This window comes from Dinoponera quadriceps, unplaced genomic scaffold, assembly GCF_001313825.1.
Source record: "Dinoponera quadriceps isolate SergipeBrazil2010 unplaced genomic scaffold, ASM131382v1 scaffold1573, whole genome shotgun sequence".
Taxonomy (NCBI): Eukaryota; Metazoa; Arthropoda; class Insecta; order Hymenoptera; family Formicidae; genus Dinoponera; species Dinoponera quadriceps.
In genome coordinates this window covers 316,457-332,470 of record NW_014556062.1, presented here as the reverse complement: position 1 = coordinate 332,470, position 16,014 = coordinate 316,457, and the positions used below count along the sequence as shown (strand labels likewise).

At 43.7% G+C, this 16,014-nt stretch overlaps 3 protein-coding genes across 5 annotated transcripts in view; 1 reads left to right on the top strand and 2 right to left on the bottom strand.

Moving 5' to 3' along the window:
* LOC106746539 (NADH dehydrogenase [ubiquinone] 1 alpha subcomplex subunit 6) overlaps nucleotides 1–779 on the bottom strand; it is a 1,222-nt gene extending 443 nt beyond the window's left edge. The window contains exons 1-2 of the mRNA XM_014623215.1: nucleotides 521–779; nucleotides 129–244 (exon numbers count right to left, since the gene is read on the bottom strand). Coding sequence (XP_014478701.1) covers nucleotides 129–244; nucleotides 521–644 — 240 coding nt within the window. The 5' untranslated portion in view covers nucleotides 645–779. The remainder of the gene's footprint in view (nucleotides 1–128; nucleotides 245–520) is intronic.
* Nucleotides 780–1,102: 323 nt separating this feature from the next.
* On the top strand, nucleotides 1,103–4,793 carry LOC106746563 (tRNA-splicing ligase RtcB homolog). Of its 3 annotated transcripts, XM_014623279.1 has the most exons (11): nucleotides 1,103–1,557; nucleotides 1,965–2,064; nucleotides 2,173–2,368; nucleotides 2,457–2,587; nucleotides 2,731–2,857; nucleotides 2,926–3,032; nucleotides 3,116–3,275; nucleotides 3,427–3,602; nucleotides 3,673–3,807; nucleotides 3,922–4,086; nucleotides 4,254–4,481. In XM_014623279.1, the coding sequence occupies exons 2-11, from the start codon at nucleotides 1,969–1,971 to the stop codon at nucleotides 4,479–4,481; spliced, it is 1,521 nt and encodes a 506-aa protein (XP_014478765.1). In that variant the 5' UTR covers nucleotides 1,103–1,557; nucleotides 1,965–1,968. The 3 variants fall into 3 exon arrangements, with proteins under 3 accessions (XP_014478765.1, XP_014478767.1, XP_014478766.1); XM_014623281.1 differs by lacking the exon at nucleotides 1,965–2,064 and having other exon boundaries at nucleotides 1,105–1,557; nucleotides 2,225–2,368; nucleotides 4,254–4,792; XM_014623280.1 differs by lacking the exon at nucleotides 1,103–1,557 and having other exon boundaries at nucleotides 1,969–2,064; nucleotides 4,254–4,793.
* Nucleotides 4,794–5,409: 616 nt separating this feature from the next.
* LOC106746562 overlaps nucleotides 5,410–16,014 on the bottom strand; it is a 71,249-nt gene continuing 60,644 nt past the window's right edge. Inside the window, exons 93-113 of the mRNA XM_014623278.1 lie at nucleotides 15,772–15,960; nucleotides 15,326–15,679; nucleotides 14,915–15,127; nucleotides 14,531–14,728; nucleotides 14,245–14,439; nucleotides 13,547–13,915; nucleotides 13,040–13,252; nucleotides 12,709–12,900; nucleotides 12,149–12,361; nucleotides 11,868–12,050; nucleotides 11,001–11,588; nucleotides 9,972–10,919; nucleotides 9,122–9,490; nucleotides 8,531–8,731; nucleotides 8,132–8,380; nucleotides 7,848–8,036; nucleotides 7,254–7,489; nucleotides 6,854–7,124; nucleotides 6,498–6,736; nucleotides 6,216–6,402; nucleotides 5,410–5,648 (exon numbers count right to left, since the gene is read on the bottom strand). Of these exons, the coding sequence (XP_014478764.1) occupies nucleotides 5,410–5,648; nucleotides 6,216–6,402; nucleotides 6,498–6,736; nucleotides 6,854–7,124; nucleotides 7,254–7,489; nucleotides 7,848–8,036; nucleotides 8,132–8,380; nucleotides 8,531–8,731; nucleotides 9,122–9,490; nucleotides 9,972–10,919; nucleotides 11,001–11,588; nucleotides 11,868–12,050; nucleotides 12,149–12,361; nucleotides 12,709–12,900; nucleotides 13,040–13,252; nucleotides 13,547–13,915; nucleotides 14,245–14,439; nucleotides 14,531–14,728; nucleotides 14,915–15,127; nucleotides 15,326–15,679; nucleotides 15,772–15,960 (6,035 nt within the window). The remainder of the gene's footprint in view (nucleotides 5,649–6,215; nucleotides 6,403–6,497; nucleotides 6,737–6,853; nucleotides 7,125–7,253; nucleotides 7,490–7,847; nucleotides 8,037–8,131; nucleotides 8,381–8,530; nucleotides 8,732–9,121; nucleotides 9,491–9,971; nucleotides 10,920–11,000; nucleotides 11,589–11,867; nucleotides 12,051–12,148; nucleotides 12,362–12,708; nucleotides 12,901–13,039; nucleotides 13,253–13,546; nucleotides 13,916–14,244; nucleotides 14,440–14,530; nucleotides 14,729–14,914; nucleotides 15,128–15,325; nucleotides 15,680–15,771; nucleotides 15,961–16,014) is intronic.

Genomic DNA, 16,014 nt, shown 5'->3' with positions numbered 1-16,014 from the left:
AATAACTTTTATCTATACGATTTTTAGTTAAATTTCTTTATTACATTTAAATGGTTAAGGTTGTGATAATTTTGTTCTTTTATTTGTTTATGAAGCAATCTATTTTTATAGTCAATATATGTTCTTACCCTTATAATGAGATGGTCTATAATCCTTACATCGGTTACATGAGCATGACGTTTAAATTCTTCACGTATTTTTTCTTTACAATCTTGGGCCTTCAAGGGAACATCATAAACCAATACTGCAAGGAAAAAGTATAAACATTAAAATGGGTAGGCAATGATCTAAGATCAAGTATCAGAATAGTAAACGACACTTTATACGTATAACATAAAAATAAATGTAGTAACAAGCCGATAGTTTGTATCATAATAATAATAATGTACTACAGGATAATATGTATTACAAATAGATGCATACATGATATTATGAAAGATACAATCTCAAGATCATCCCGTAGAGGTTAAGTGACAAAAAGCTTTATAGTTTATGATATATAACAATAACTATTGCTTACATGTTGACGGTACTTGACGAATCCATGCTTTGTACAGAATAAGTACTCTTCGTCGTGCGTCTTCTCTGTTAACGGATAAAAGAGGTTTCACTTGACGAAAAACGGAAGAAGCTTGGCCAGCCATTTTTGTGAACTCCTTCACTTAGGGCTATTTTCACCAACTCTGGTTAACCGATTAATTAATAAAATTGAACAATCGTATTGATCGTAGTTAGTTAATTGGCCAATGCGATTGGTCAATTCTGTTAAATAATTAATCAGTCGATTAAATTAACAAGAGTTGATGAAAATGGCCCTTAAGACGTAATTATGTTAAAGGTTACGATTGAAGATTGGATTGAAATTTGATCAATCAGAGCAAAATTCACTAAACTTGATGATTGCCTATCATTGGTTGCGTTCAGTGGAAAACACAATCAATGAGTAGTCCTTAGGTCTGTTCGTTTTCGTTGCACCGCTGAACTAGTGCAATAAGTTGAAGTGAGAAAACACATACTTGTCTCGCTTCAACTTATTGCACTAGTTCAGCAGTGCAGCAAAAACGAACAGACCTATTGATTATTAGTCTTTATTGTAAGACACGTAAATTTAAATCAATTACATTTTCGAATTACTCTACTGTTGTGCAGTCGTTGTTATTGTTCGTTAAATGTAACCATCAACTGGCAGTGAATATCAGAACGCAGCCTAAATAGTATGACTCAATAACAAAGTAGACGCAAGAATCGTGTAGGGAGTGAATTATCAGATTGAGAGAGAGAGAGAGAGAGAGAGAGACACTCTTTAATTTCCTTAATATCACATATACAGTTGAACAGTCAGTCGAATAAATTTTAGCCTTTTATTATTAACATCTAACGATTACGTTAAAAATTGTATTAGTTGTTATATTGAATACTTATAAGTACAAGAAATGCACAAATTGATCATGCAATCAGACTTGTAGATAGCCGTCATAACAGAGGTATTGCATATTGTTGTGTCAGAAAACCGGCGTGTGTCAAGTTTTTGGTCTTCCGGCGAAATTATTTATAATTGTAAGTATTATTGCTTTATTTTTAGCATTATTGGTATATTTATTTTAGTTTTAGTATTTATTTTTCTTAATATATTGGTTATTTGAGCAAAACATGGTCGCGATTTTATGTACCTTAAAATAACCTTAAAAATGAACTATATTTTATTGAAATAAACATTTAACTCCCTCTTGCATGATTATTATAATTTAACATTTTTTTCTAATATACAATATAATACACAAAATTAATATTAATATACTTCTCTAATTTATTCAAATTATAAATGAATTGTTCCAAAACAGGTATAAATTTGTAAGTTGATCCTGATAATATATAAGTTATGCTATATAATATAGTATCTTTGTCTCAATATATTATATTTTGTCATAATCTCTTATCCACGTAACATTATGGCTTATTTTTAGGAAAATGGTTGTGAGACAATATCAGGAAGAACTTAAATATTTAGAAAAAATAACCGAATGTTGTTGGAAGATAAAAAAAGGCTTTCAGCCTAATATGAAGGTAATCTCTTCTTTCAGATATAATATAGAATATAACCAGAAAAAGTGTCAAGAAAATATCATTATTTTCTTAAATTTATTCTATTAAATCAATCAATTATGTTTCAAGGTTGAGGGAGTATTTTATGTAAACAATACATTAGAGAAATTGATGTTTGAAGAGCTACGTAATGCGTGTCGACCAGGCGCAGTTGGAGGTTTCCTTCCTGGAATGAAGCAGATTGCTAATGTTGCTGCTCTACCTGGGATTGTATGGAGATCAGTTGGACTACCAGATGTACACTCTGGATATGGATTTGCTATTGGTAAAATCGTAAATATATTATTACTACAGTTGTGGCAATAACATATCATGATCAAATATTAACATCAAATGGAAATTATTGCATTTAGGTAATATGGCAGCATTCGACATGGATGATCCCAAGTCAATTGTGTCACCTGGTGGTGTAGGCTTTGATATAAACTGTGGCGTTCGTCTGCTACGAACTAATTTGTTTCAGGAAGATGTGTTACCAGTAAAGGTAATTTTTATATTATCTATTCGATGTTTGTGTGTGTAAAAGATAAAAACAAACCTTCGTAATGTTGCATATTTCTATAATTTATCATAAACAGGTATATGATGCATATGTGCGTATAACGATGTAAAAGTATTTTTTTCTAGGAGCAACTTGCTCAAAGTATGTTTGATCATATACCAGTCGGTGTTGGTTCTAAAGGAATTATCCCGATGAACGCGCGGGATTTGGAAGAAGCGTTAGAAATGGGAATGGATTGGTCCTTGCGGGAAGGTAAGAGGAAGGACGTCACGATAAAATCAAACGATACAATGATTCAAATAAATGTTAAATGCCTTCAGGTTACATTTGGGCCGAGGATAAGGAGCATTGCGAAGAATACGGTAGAATGCTTAACGCCGATCCATCGAAAGTATCAATGAGAGCTAAGAAACGTGGACTTCCTCAAGTACGATACAACACAGATCTCGAAAATTTTATTTGATCTAATATACATGATCATCATAATTATATATATATTTCACGTTATAGTTAGGTACGTTAGGGGCAGGGAATCATTACGCTGAGATTCAGGTGGTAGAGGAGATATACGACAAGTGGGCAGCGTGCAAAATGGGTATCGAAGAAAAAGGACAAATTTGCGTTATGATCCATTCGGGAAGCAGAGGATTTGGCCATCAAGTTGCTACAGGTTACTTCTTTCAATTCGTCCAGCTTGTTTTCTATCATCAAGTATATATATATATATTCCCGCTGATTTTGTGAAGCATTATTTTGTTATATTTAGGAACTTAAAATAACATTAATGAAATTATACTTGATATGACAAAATGATATTTCAGATGCACTCGTGCAGATGGAAAAAGCTATGAAGCGCGACAATATAGAGACTAACGATAGGCAGCTTGCATGCGCTCATATCAAATCCCAAGAAGGTCAAGATTACTTGAAATCGATGGCAGCCGCTGCTAATTTCGCATGGGTTAACAGGAGTTCTATGACATTCCTCAGCCGACAGGTACTAAAGTTAGACACTTAAATGCTAATCGACAGAGATACAAAGGAATATACGACATACTTGTCGATAGGCGTTTGCAAAACAATTCAACTCGTCTCCCGATGACCTGGATATGCATGTTATATATGACGTTTCCCATAATATTGCCAAAATAGAAGAGCACATAGTTGATGGGAAGCAGAAGACACTTTTAGTTCATCGAAAGGTAAGGTCTCGGCACGCTCAGTGCATTTTATTATAATTGATAGTGATAGAATGAACAGTTTGAACATAGCAGAACAATTACGTTATGTATAATGAATGAAAATGTTGCTTAAAGGGATCAACAAGAGCTTTCCCACCGCATCATCCTTTGATCCCCGTAGACTATCAGTTAACAGGCCAACCGGTTTTGATCGGTGGTACAATGGGGACTTGCAGTTATGTTCTCACTGGTACAGAACAGGGTATGAAAGAGACATTCGGATCAACGTGTCATGGTGCTGTAAGTGTATGGGGATTATGTTAACTTTTTAGGAGCTATTTACGTCAAATTCTATTTTCAGTTTACCAAATAGCTTTATATGAATAGTGTGTATCTATGTTATATGTGAAACTGAAACTGTAACGTGTGAAAGGTATGTTTCTTATACAGAAAATATATGTGTACAGGGTCGCGCCCTCTCAAGAGCAAAGTCGCGTAGAAATCTGGACTACAAGCAAGTTCTGGACAAATTGGAAGATTTAGGCATATCCATTCGAGTCGCTTCACCGAAACTAGTTATGGAAGAAGCACCAGAATCCTACAAAAATGTAACAGACGTCGTCAACACTTGCCACGCAGCTGGAATCTCCAAGAAATGTATCAAGTTACGGCCAATTGCGGTTATTAAGGGATAATCTTGGTCAAAAGACATTTTGGTCACTACTTGTACATTGTGACATGTTACGAGTACATTTTCTAAATGATATTTATTAAAATTTATACGCGAATGTAAAAATCGGCCAATTGTACGATATTTCTTTGATTGTTTACACCTGATGATATTACATTTTATATTAAATTGTACGAAAGATATTATCGCGATATGAAGATACATTAACATCACTTTCAGTTATGTAATACAATATAACTGCATAGTGTAAGTTTATTGTAAAATATATTTTCGTCATAATATTATTGCATTTTTCTGTACACGTTATGAAGTCAATTCAGAAAATAAACTTAAATTAATCAAATCGTGTTGCATTTGTATCCCATGAATGACACATATAATTTCATAAATAGAGAGAATCATCAAGGTTTTCTCGAAGGTTCTTTTTAAAGATTTTTTAAAAAATATTTCGTTAGCATTTTATTAGATAAAATGTACAATTACCTATGTTCGCAATAAGAAAGCTATATTAGACTAATTCGTTGACTTTACACAGGAATTAAATTCGCAGCATTACAACAATTACAATGCAGCATTATAACAAATCCTCCACTGACTAGAGAGAATAATACAGAAGAGACATATGGGTGAAAGGAGAACACAGTCCCATATTTTTTTGCTTGCAAGTAGATAATGGAAGCAAACCATCACCATAAATAGTATGTATGTAGCGTCGCGGTACACGTGGTATGATAGTGACGTATCGTCGTTTGAACCCTTGAAAGAAAAAAAAAAGAGAGAGAATACAAAGTGACAAAGTGACAGTCACTGGAGGAGTTGCGTACAGAAATACAAAACTGACCAATAGGACTTATGGTCTGAGATGCATTCCACAGAAATATTATATAAAATTTATGTTATTTATAAAATATTAATTATATATTCTAAGAAACTTATGATAGGTGATAGTCAGGAGAAGGTTCAGCTACCGATTCAGTAGTGAACAAGGGGTTTGGGAACTCTGGTGGGTGTGGCAGTGGTCCAGCAGTCTTTGGCTGACGTCGATACGCCATAAGCCAGCATGACACAGCGATAGCTACGGCAACCAGTGCCAAGAGCGCCGTAATTATCAGTGCTATGATAAAGCCGACCATAGAAACACAGATATCTTCCACTCTTTGCGCTGAAGGAGCTGAAACACATTATCAAGGGGTTATTAACCTCGCTCTAGCATCTCTCGCTCTTACAACTTTTCCACCAAACACTAACTCTAACACAGTAACGTTACATCTATAGTTTCTTTTCATAACAATTATATTGTTGAACGGTAAATTGTAATATTGATGTAACGTTACTTTTAGAATTGGTCTTTACTGAATATTTTACATTCCTTTTTCTGTCCGTAAATGCCATTCCTCTTAAAATTAATGTTCCAAGAAGTTTTTAGGAATTCCAATCATGATTACTTTCAACGTGTAACTTCCTGGATCATTTTTATAGCATTCTTCTAAGAATTCCTAAGGAATTGCAATTCAGGAAAGAAGAAAACTTTAAAAACACTTGAAAAATTCATCTATTGCTATTGATGCATCGTGCTAAACGTAAATTACAGATACTAAAGTTCCATATAATCGTGCGAGAAGCTCAGCTTGCAAAATAGAAAGTTAAATAATCTCGGAGACGATAATCGAAGACGACTTGTTGAGTCTTCACCTATAATTCGATATCTTCATAACGAATACGTTACGTTTTATCTTACCTTCAGCTGGATCTGCTGTGTACCTCTCCTCCCTCCTTTCCAGAGTGAATATTAGGTTCGACTGGATCGTTATTTCTTCACGAAGTTGGCCCTCAAAACCGTCGGATATGCTTAGAGATGTGTCGTTCACTTCGGAATCAACGTCCCTGCGGCGACGGCCGAAAGCGTTGTAGCCTCGACAGTTGACCTGTTGGGAGGAAAAGAGACATTTTCGTCGGTAAATACAAACTTTCGACTAGCGGGTGAGGCTGGTCTCGAGCGATTTCGCGAACGAGCACTCACAGGCTGACAGCGGCCGAAGCACACGCGGATGTTGCACTGGAATCTGATATTGTCGCTGCTGGGGAACTTGAACGCGTTGAAACTAGCCATTAACGATTGAGTCTCGGGATTTTGCTCCCACTCGCCGAATATCGTAGGATCCGTCGCACAGCCGTTCTCGTCCGTCACGATGTACTCGTTCTCCAGATTATCCTCCATCGTCTTAGCGACGCAATTCCGCGCGAACCCACCGTAAATGGCTGCAACATTGTCCAATGAGTTCTCGTATCTCATCAAGAGACAGCAACAGTAATGTTGAAATATGATAATAAAATCAAGTCAGCCAGGTTTGACTAATGGCAAAATCGGACGCTTACATGAAGGTTGAACTTCCACTTGAAGCATCAGATTGTCCCCAATTTCGGCCGAATTAATCTCATTTCCGTTCTGCGCAACTATCTTCATCAGACATACGGGCGGTGGACCGGTGTTGGCAATCGTTCCGGCTGTCGTCAGCATGGAGACGTTGAAGCCGAGGGTAACATTTTGTTCGCCGGTCTGATATATACATTTGATGTGATAAGCCTGTGCCTTGTACGTCATCAATTTCGGGTGCTTCTGTATGACCAGCACGAAGCTGGCTTGTCCCTGAAAGATGCAAACAAATTACGTGAGAGAGTGCCTGTCACCGTCGTGACGAGCAATTACGTCGTAATAATTATGATTATAATGTTAACTAATGTAGGATATAATTGGAGTATGTAACGTTCTACTAACATTCACATGTATCAGTCCGCAATTGCCGAATGCGACTTTGAAGGTTTCCGTCTTGTGCTCGGTTTCGGCCGGTATCGAGACAACCCGTCTGCACTGTTCGTCTTTGCTACGTCCTTTCACGTACAGAACCCCGTCGAACTCCTGGTGCAAGTGTATCACAACCTGCACCCCGTCCGACAAGCAGCTCACGTCCATCTCCGGTTTCGGGAAGTCCGTTCGGCCGTCCTTTCGGTCGTCTGAGAAGAATAGAAGATGGCACGTCAAAACGCTTCTTCAGACGGACGAACGCTTCGTGAATATTCGTAAAAAATCCATTTTGTACAAAAGAGCACATTATTCGATATATCTCGTATTCCTGACAATTATTTTCTCTTAATAAACAAAAAATTAACACTCATACAAATCAATATCATTATTTGCTGTTTTTCCGTGTTAGAGAATTCATTTTAGATATTATTGATTTCCCTGACAGAGAACAATGGTTTGCCGTGCGAAAAGCCAATTGATATGAAATATTAATCAACGTCAGTGTTTCGCGAGTGTTTGCAAGCTGATATAATCAAGAATGCGCGTCCTCGCTATCTCTTTACTCACAGCACTGCGTATAAGGATTGCCCAAGTAGCCGTTGACGCAGACACACACAGCTTGGTGCCTGGTGGCGTTGCAAAGCGCGTTCACGCCGCACACTTGCTTCTTGCAAGGATCCTGACACGTCCGGGTGGTCTTCTCGCAGTATTTGTCGTCGGCGCAGTCGTCATTACGTCTGCATTCTATCACGCCGACTGAAAAACGCGAGGCGCGGATTAGCGAGACACGATCGCGAAGAGGCAGCAGCCTCGTGAATCACGCGTATGGCAATCGCACAGCGCCGACTAACCGGTTCTGCAATATCCGTTGGCGTCGATCCTGTATCCGTGCTGCGTCGGGCAGACGCAACGGCCGTACTCGTCGATGCTGAAGCCCTTCTCCAGGTCGCACACGCAATAGCCGTCCTCGTTTATCACCATGTTGGACTGCCTGCGGCAAGGTATGCAATCGTCGTTCTCGTCCTTGCCGAATCCTGGCGGGCAGACGCAGTTGCCGTACTCGTCGCGAACCTGGCCCTTCTCGACCGGACACACACTCGCTGAAACAAAATGATTTATTTATATCACATTTTATCAGCGATTTACAACTGATATTTCGCAGTAAATGTTTATCGAATCCTCGATTTTTTTTTTTTAATTCTTTAGAGCTACCGCTTCGTATGTTTTTTTTTCTTTCTTTTGCTGATTACCTTTCTCACAACGGACAACTGCGTTTCCACGGTATCCTGGGAGACACTCGCAAATCATGGTTCGAACTGGGCTGGTGTCCAAGACCTTGCACACCGCGTTGACACCGCAGGGCTCGATCTTCGTGCAGGGATTGATGCATTGTCCGTTGAAGCACGCGGTCTGAGACGGGCATTCGTTGTCCGCTTTGCATTTTTCTTGAACTGAGTGGAAAAGTTTGAAATTAAATCGACACATTCGAGACGAGGGATATTCTTCGTCTACTTTCTATTTTTCCTTCATTGCGAGAAAAGGAGAAATTACAATCAAACCGATAGACGTGCGAGACGGACCTTTTCGTTGTCCTCTTTTCTTCCCGTATTTTTCCTTAACTGAGTGAAAACAAAAAATAAAAATTAAATAGATACATTCGAGCCGGATATTCTTTGTCAGTCTCGTATCTCCCTTTCACTGCGTGAGAAGAAGACGTTCTAGAGTTTGATTGGTATATTCGAATATATATGCTATATGCTTTGCATTTTCTTTCAATAATAAAGCGACAGTCGTTTTTAGCCAACTCGTTGCTGATCGACGATGCGGAAATAAGCTCTCACCCTTGGTACATCCGGTTCTAACGTCGCCGACGTAGCCGGGCGGGCACGCGCATTCCACGACGTGATTGTACACGTTGCACTCCATATCGCCGGTGCACGGGTTCACCGCGCACGGATTTTCGCAGCGGTTGTTAATGCACGCTTTATTCGTCGGGCAGTCCGAGTTGCTTCTGCATCCTAAGAGCACGCAGGAAACTCTCGGGTTGCCGCCGAAGCCGGGTGGACATTCGCAGATGGCCTTGTGATTTATACCGTGGCACACCGCGTTTCTGCCGCAGGAAGCCAAGGATGGCGAACACACCGGCACGCAGTTGCGTTGGACGCACGCGTGCGAGCCGCTACAGTCGCCGTCAGTCCTGCATCCTGCAACTGAACGTCGAAACGCAACGTCACATCTGAAGCGAAACTGTTGATACGCGTTGGATAAAAACTGTAACGTCACCTTAAGCTCGTATACCCGAAAATTTCTTTCTAAAGCCTGTGTTAAAGAGCCGTTATTGAAACCTGCCTCATGTGACACCGATTCAGAGTTTAATTTAAAATTAGATCGGAATTTTTTCGCGGTATCTTGTATATATAAAATTATTACAAAAGTTTGTAAGGTCACAGATAAATGGCTGCAAGCAGTGACTTAGTAATCGTTGTTCTTTAAATTGATTTTTGGGTTTTTAAATGTTGGCCGTACCGGGTCAGAATTGATGCTTCCTAATAGCATAAATAGCTTCGAAATGTAAAAAGATAAGTGTAAATCTACGAGACGAGATAAAATGAAAGCGTACGGGGGAGCGTTCGCGAATAAAACGGCCGAGATGAGTGCAAGCGCATCGAGCACGAGCGAAGGGGAACGCACCTTTCCTGCAGACGATATCCGGATTCCCGTCGTATCCCGGCGTGCACGAGCATATCGGCTTGTGATTGACGACGTTGCAGACAGCGTTGGGTCCGCAGGCGCAGGGGTCCCTGCAGACGGCGTTGATGCAGGACCGCTCAGGCGCGCAGTCGTCGTCCTTGGTGCACTCGATCTTGAGGATCGGCTTGGTCGCCCGGCAAGTACCGCTGCCGCTGCTGACGTAGCCGCTGGGACAGACGCACACCATGGTGCGTACCGGGTGCGTCGGCAGGACCCGGCACTCGGACGGCTCCGTGCACGGCTGTATGACCGGGCAAGGGTCCTGGCACTTGTCGCCGAGGCAGGCGAGCGAGTCTGGGCAGTCGCTGTCTTCTCTGCACTCCGGCCGCTCTTCCGGCCGGCAGTTGACGTAGGGATTGCCGGTGAAGTGGGGCGGGCAGCGACATATCGGCAGGTGGTTCAGAACCCTGCACTCTGCTCGAGCCGAGCAGGGGTTGTCGTGGACGCAGGGGTCGATACATTGCATGTTGATGCACGAGTGATCGCCCGGACAATCGCCGTTGCTGTAGCAGCCGATCACGCGGCAGCGGTCCAGGGGATTGCCGTGGTAGCCTTTGCGGCAGCGGCAGTCGGCCACGTGGTTGTTCGGGAAGCACTCGGCGTTAGTGCCGCACCGGTCCGCGATCAGGCACGGGTTCACGCAGTTGTTGTTCTCGCAGGCCTTGTCGATCGTGCACTGGCTGTGGTGCCGGCACTCGACCGAGTGGCACGCGATCTCCGGGTTGCCCTGGTAGCCTTGCTCGCACGAGCACACCGGTTTGTGCTTCCTCACGTAGCAGACGGCGTTGGCGCCGCAGTTGCACGGGTTGCGGCATTGCCGGTTGACGCAGGCGTCGCGGTCGCCGCAGTCGTCGTTGCTCGTGCACGTCCCGATCACCGTCAGTTGTACTGCGTGGATCGGAATAATGAATTACAATTTGATTCACTTCAAATCACCGATATAATATTCTCATAGTCGATCTTGCTTACTTGGCCTGCATACTCCGTCGACGTCGGTGATCCATCCCTCCGGACACGTGCAGATCATGGTCCTCACCGGCACCGTGTCGAGAACGTCGCAGCGGGCATTCTCCAGGCACGGCTTGATGACCGGGCAAGGATCGATGCATTTCTCTCGGATGCACACCAGTTTGTCCGAGCAGTCGATATCGACTCTGCATTCCGGCTGGTCGATCTCCTCCACGGGACGTCGTTCGCAGTAGGAGAACGGATTCCCCAGCGGGAGGTTCTCGGGACAGCGGCAGGAGGCTATGTGATCCTGGACGTAGCAGACCGCGTTCTGTGCGCATGGTGAGCTCTCGGCGCAGGGATTCACGCAGCGGCCATCGTTGCACGCCAGGTTACCGGGGCAATCGTGGTCCGTATTACACTCGACCCTCTCGCAGTGAACCTGAGGATTGCCGTAGTAACCTGGACCGCAACGGCAGGCTGACCGGTGATTTTTCCCGTAACATTCCGCGTTGATGGCGCATTTGTTGTCCAGGATGCAGGGATTGACGCACTGGCCGTTGTAACAGGTGGCCGCGTAATCGCACTCGCTGTCGGACTCGCAATCGACTGAAACGAACAATTACAATTGATCGTACACGGTAATTTGCGTAAAGTTTTCATAACGGCAGCACTATGGTCATCGCTAATGCGAATGCCTTTCGAAGATGTAAACTCCTTCCGGGTTCATCTAATTGTATGTGAAAATGTCTAAGAGGAAAAAAAAAACGTTGGAGGATGTTTCTCACAAATATTTAGAAATGTGTCGGATGGTTGCTTCATGTCTGAAATATTTGATTAGTTTTGCCAGCGGCTCGTTATAAAAGTGAGAAGAGGATCGGCACTCACGCTTGAAGCATCCCAGCTGAGGATTGCCGGAGTAGCCCGGCAGACATATGCAGGAAGGATAATGGTTGACGACGTTACACTTGGCGTTCGGTCCGCAATTGCACGGATTGATGCACGCGTTGTTGACGCACGCGTAGTTCCCTGCGCATTCGCTGTTCGACACGCACTCGGGCACGATCTCGGCTGCAACGGGAAGAACACCGCGACATGACGAATCGTTCCGCATCTTCGGGAAAGGATTTTGACGATTTCCGCCGTGTACAATCGGCGATAATTCTTACGTGGTATGCACTTGATCCTGGGATCGCCGTTGTAGCCGATCGGACACTTGCAGATCGGATCGTGATGGTCAACGTGGCACAAGGAGTTCCTACCGCAAGGATCGCCGGCGATGCACGGGTTTACGCAGAGCGAATTGACGCACTGCTTGTCGCGCGCGCACTCGCTGCTTGCGTAACACTCCGGCCGATGTCCTGGTAAGGTAGTGACCGGGACTGCGAAATTCGAAATTGCAGGTGAAACTCGGCGACGGGTACGGTTGCAGCTTGGAGGTAATCGAGAATTCGTGAGACGGGGATACATAATTGAGAAAAGCGATGTGGAGCTTGTCTTTGAATAAATAATTTCAAGGCTGTTTGATCCTGCATTTTGCACCTGCATTTACACAGTACGTACGGAGAAAAAGATTTCCTTGGATTTAATAAAATCTCTTTAATTGAAACGAAGAAACCGTTTTCTTTGTATATATGCGAAATAAATGCAAATTAAACTTACAATCGGCCCTTATCATCCTTCACCGTTGTATTGCGTAATTTAGCTCGTTCTTTGTAATTTGGCTTACCTCTTATGCATTCTATGTAAGCGTTGCCCGTGAAGTCCTGCGAGCAGAAGCAGATGCCGGTGTGAGACGTGGACTTGCACTGCGCGTTGAAGCCGCACTGAGTGGTCAAACAGGCGTCCACGCATGTTCCATCGAGACACTTCTCGTGGTTCGCGCAATCTTGATCCAGATGACATTGTGCATCGCCCAGCACTGCAATATACACGCGTGAATAATTAATAGAGAGAGATTCGCGCGACTGGTCGCGACTTCGCACGGCCGCCAGTTGACCTTCTGTTTTGTCCCGCTGTATTTCGCGGATTCGACATTTTTACGAAATCGACACACGTACCGATCGGCTTGCACTGTCCCTTCTCATCGGTGATCGTATTCGGTGGACACAAGCAGATCATGGTGCGAAGCGGCACGGTGTTCAACACTTTGCACTCTTGCTCGCTGGTGCACATACCGCCGGAGGCGCAAGGATCCTGACACTTGGTGTTGATGCAGGCAAGATTCAACGCGCATTCGCTGTCCTGCGTGCACTCGGGTACGATAGGAGCGCCTGAAAATTACGGAGAAGTCACTGTGATAATCTTCAAGATGTGTTATCACGCCAAAGCCCAATTCTTCAGCGATAATATCGATTTTCAATTAATTCTCGATGTTTTATGGCTTAAGGACTTTATCAAAGCTTAAGTCACCAAAGTTCGAATATTTGAACTTTTCAAGGAAGATTCCTCGTAGACAGAAAAGAGATTTCGACCAGATAAGACGTAAAATAATCAAGATGGAGAAATTTGCACGAGGAAAGTTTTGACGATAATTAGGAAGAATCCAATTTAAATAATCAACGTACCAACGCAGGTTATATATGGATTTCCGGTAGTGCCCGGAGGACACGTGCACTTCGGCTGATGGTCGCGCGCGACGCAGGTCGCCGTTTCGGCGCAAGCGTCGTCGTCACAGACCGGTCTGCAAACTCGGTTCAATCTGTCGCAGGCCTCGTGATCAGCACAGTCCTCGTTGTAGTGGCAAATCGCCGAAATGCACGCCACTCGCGGATCACCCTGAGTGCCTTGCGGACAAATGCACTGAGCTCGGTGAGACACCGCTCTGCATTCCGCGCCACGGCCGCACACGACGTCGCCGACGAGGCAGGGAGTGACGCAGTTGTCGTTTCGGCAGGTCTTGTCGTAAGGGCAATCGTTGTCTGTCTTACATTCCGCTGCGAGAGAAAATTGTGCGTGATGAGTATTCGCGTTGTTGAATGAAGTAAACGAGACTACATCGACCTCAACCTCTTTGCAGCACGAAGACGGAAAAAAAAAAAAAAAAGAATCGGAGAAGATACTTAAAAACGGAGTGATAGGATAAAATTTAAATAGAAATACAATTTATGTGAAATGGAAATAAAACTTACATGTCATTTTTAATTCCAAATTTAAAGAGACAATGTCGAAGAAAATTAAAAAGAAATGTTGCTTCTATTAAATGAAATTCGAAAATAGGAGAATCTTAAAGAATTTTTCGGAGAAAGCTGAGAGAAAAACTCACGTCTGAAGCATTGAAGCTGCGGATCGCCGGCCAAACCGCCTTGGCAGTGGCAGGATGGATGATGATTGATCGTGATGCACTCGGCGTTAAATCCGCAGCGATTGCTGGAGCACGGGTCTTGACAAAGTTGATTGATACACGCTTTGTCGAACGGACACTCGGTGTTTGTTCTGCATTCCGGCAGGACCACGTTTTCTGCGAATGAAAGAGAGCAAATAAGTAAAGAAAAGAAGAAAGAGGCTCGATGATTCAGATCGACGAGGAGCTGGAAGCGCCCGCGGCCTACCTTCGTAGCAATTTATGAACGGGTCTCCGGAGTATCCGCGAGGACACTGGCACGCGCGACGATGGTTCTCGATGTGGCACTCCGCGTTCGATGCGCACGGGTTGATGTTGCAGGGGTTGATGCATCGGCGGTTGAGGCAGGCCAAGTCCGGCGTACATTGCGAGTCGCTCTCGCAGATCGCGGCGATTTGTTTGTCCACTGCGGATGCACAGAGATATTTCCAATTCAATATTACCGATGAATAAATTCGCCACGAAACTGATCACACAAACGCGAGGCGACAAATTCATCTATATACCTTCCGCTTGAATCTTATGTTACTAGTTAGTCTACGGAAGATGAACGTTGGGATAATGAGGAGTGGAAATCCAATTGGATTTTTACCCGGCACGCAGAGAACGGTGGCGTCGCCGGCGTAGTTCGGCAGGCATTCGCAGATCATCGTTCTCATCGGCAAGGTATCCACGACGCTGCACCTGGCGCTAGCGATGCACGGCTTCGTTTCCGCGCACGGGTCTTTGCAAATACCGCTGAAACACGCCAGCTTGCTGGGACAGTCACCGTCGACTTGGCATTCGGCCTTCGGCTCCAGCGGTTCTGGAATCACAATGGACAGTTCGATTCTGCCGTTCTAACAGTCACACGAATAGTAACACTTTCAGAAATAGAATAGTCGTAATAATTCAGCAATAATGCTAATCACGTTTGTCATAGAAAAAAAATGTTCGATTATTACTGTGTACTCTATAAACGATGTTAATGAAACACTGTGATATTGAAACGGTAAATTCTTACCCAGGAGACACGAGGTGTAAGGATTGCCGGTATAGCCAGGCGGACACTTGCAGACTGACCGATGATTGACGACGGTGCACAAAGCCGGTGGCGGGCAGTTGCAAGGATTGACGCATTTCAAGTTGCGACAGGCCAGGAACGGAGCGCAGTCGTTGTCGCTGGTGCATTCCGGCCTCTCGCATACTTCGTACGGATTGCCCGTGTAGCCGTCTGGACAGTAGCATCGAGTCCTGTGGTATCCGTCGGCGGTGCACAATGCGTTGAGACCGCACTGTGTAACCAGGCAAATGTCAATGCACTCGTTGTTGATGCAGGACTGGATCAATGGGCACTCGTTATCGTTGCGACAACCAACTGGAGGGAAAATATTATTCGAATTATTAGTACAACATATCACACGTGCAGGCGGAAAAAGTACATCGATTAAATATATTTCCGATACGCACGCTGGTGGCAATATTGCTGAGGGTTCCCGGTGAATCCCTCGTTGCAGACGCATATGGCTCTGTGCATTGTCACGTGGCAGCGGCTGTTGAGGCCGCAGGAGTCCAAGGTGCACGGATCGACGCACTTTTGATTGAAGCAAGTCTTGTCGTTCGAGCACTCGGTATTCTGCGTGCACTCTGGGACTGGCTCTGCGAACAAGTAAATTAGATTAACATATCATTGCCCGTGCCAATATTAAATTA

Excerpts from the sequence above, each read along its gene's own strand:
- LOC106746563 (XM_014623280.1), top strand. The coding sequence starts at position 1,969 with ATGGTTGTGAGACAATATCAGGAAGAACTTAAATATTTAGAAAAAATA. Across the intron at positions 3,033-3,115 it reads AGAAACGTGGACTTCCTCAA|TTAGGTACGTTAGGGGCAGG; the intron begins GTACGATACAAC and ends TTCACGTTATAG. Across the intron at positions 3,808-3,921 it reads CACTTTTAGTTCATCGAAAG|GGATCAACAAGAGCTTTCCC; the intron begins GTAAGGTCTCGG and ends TGTTGCTTAAAG.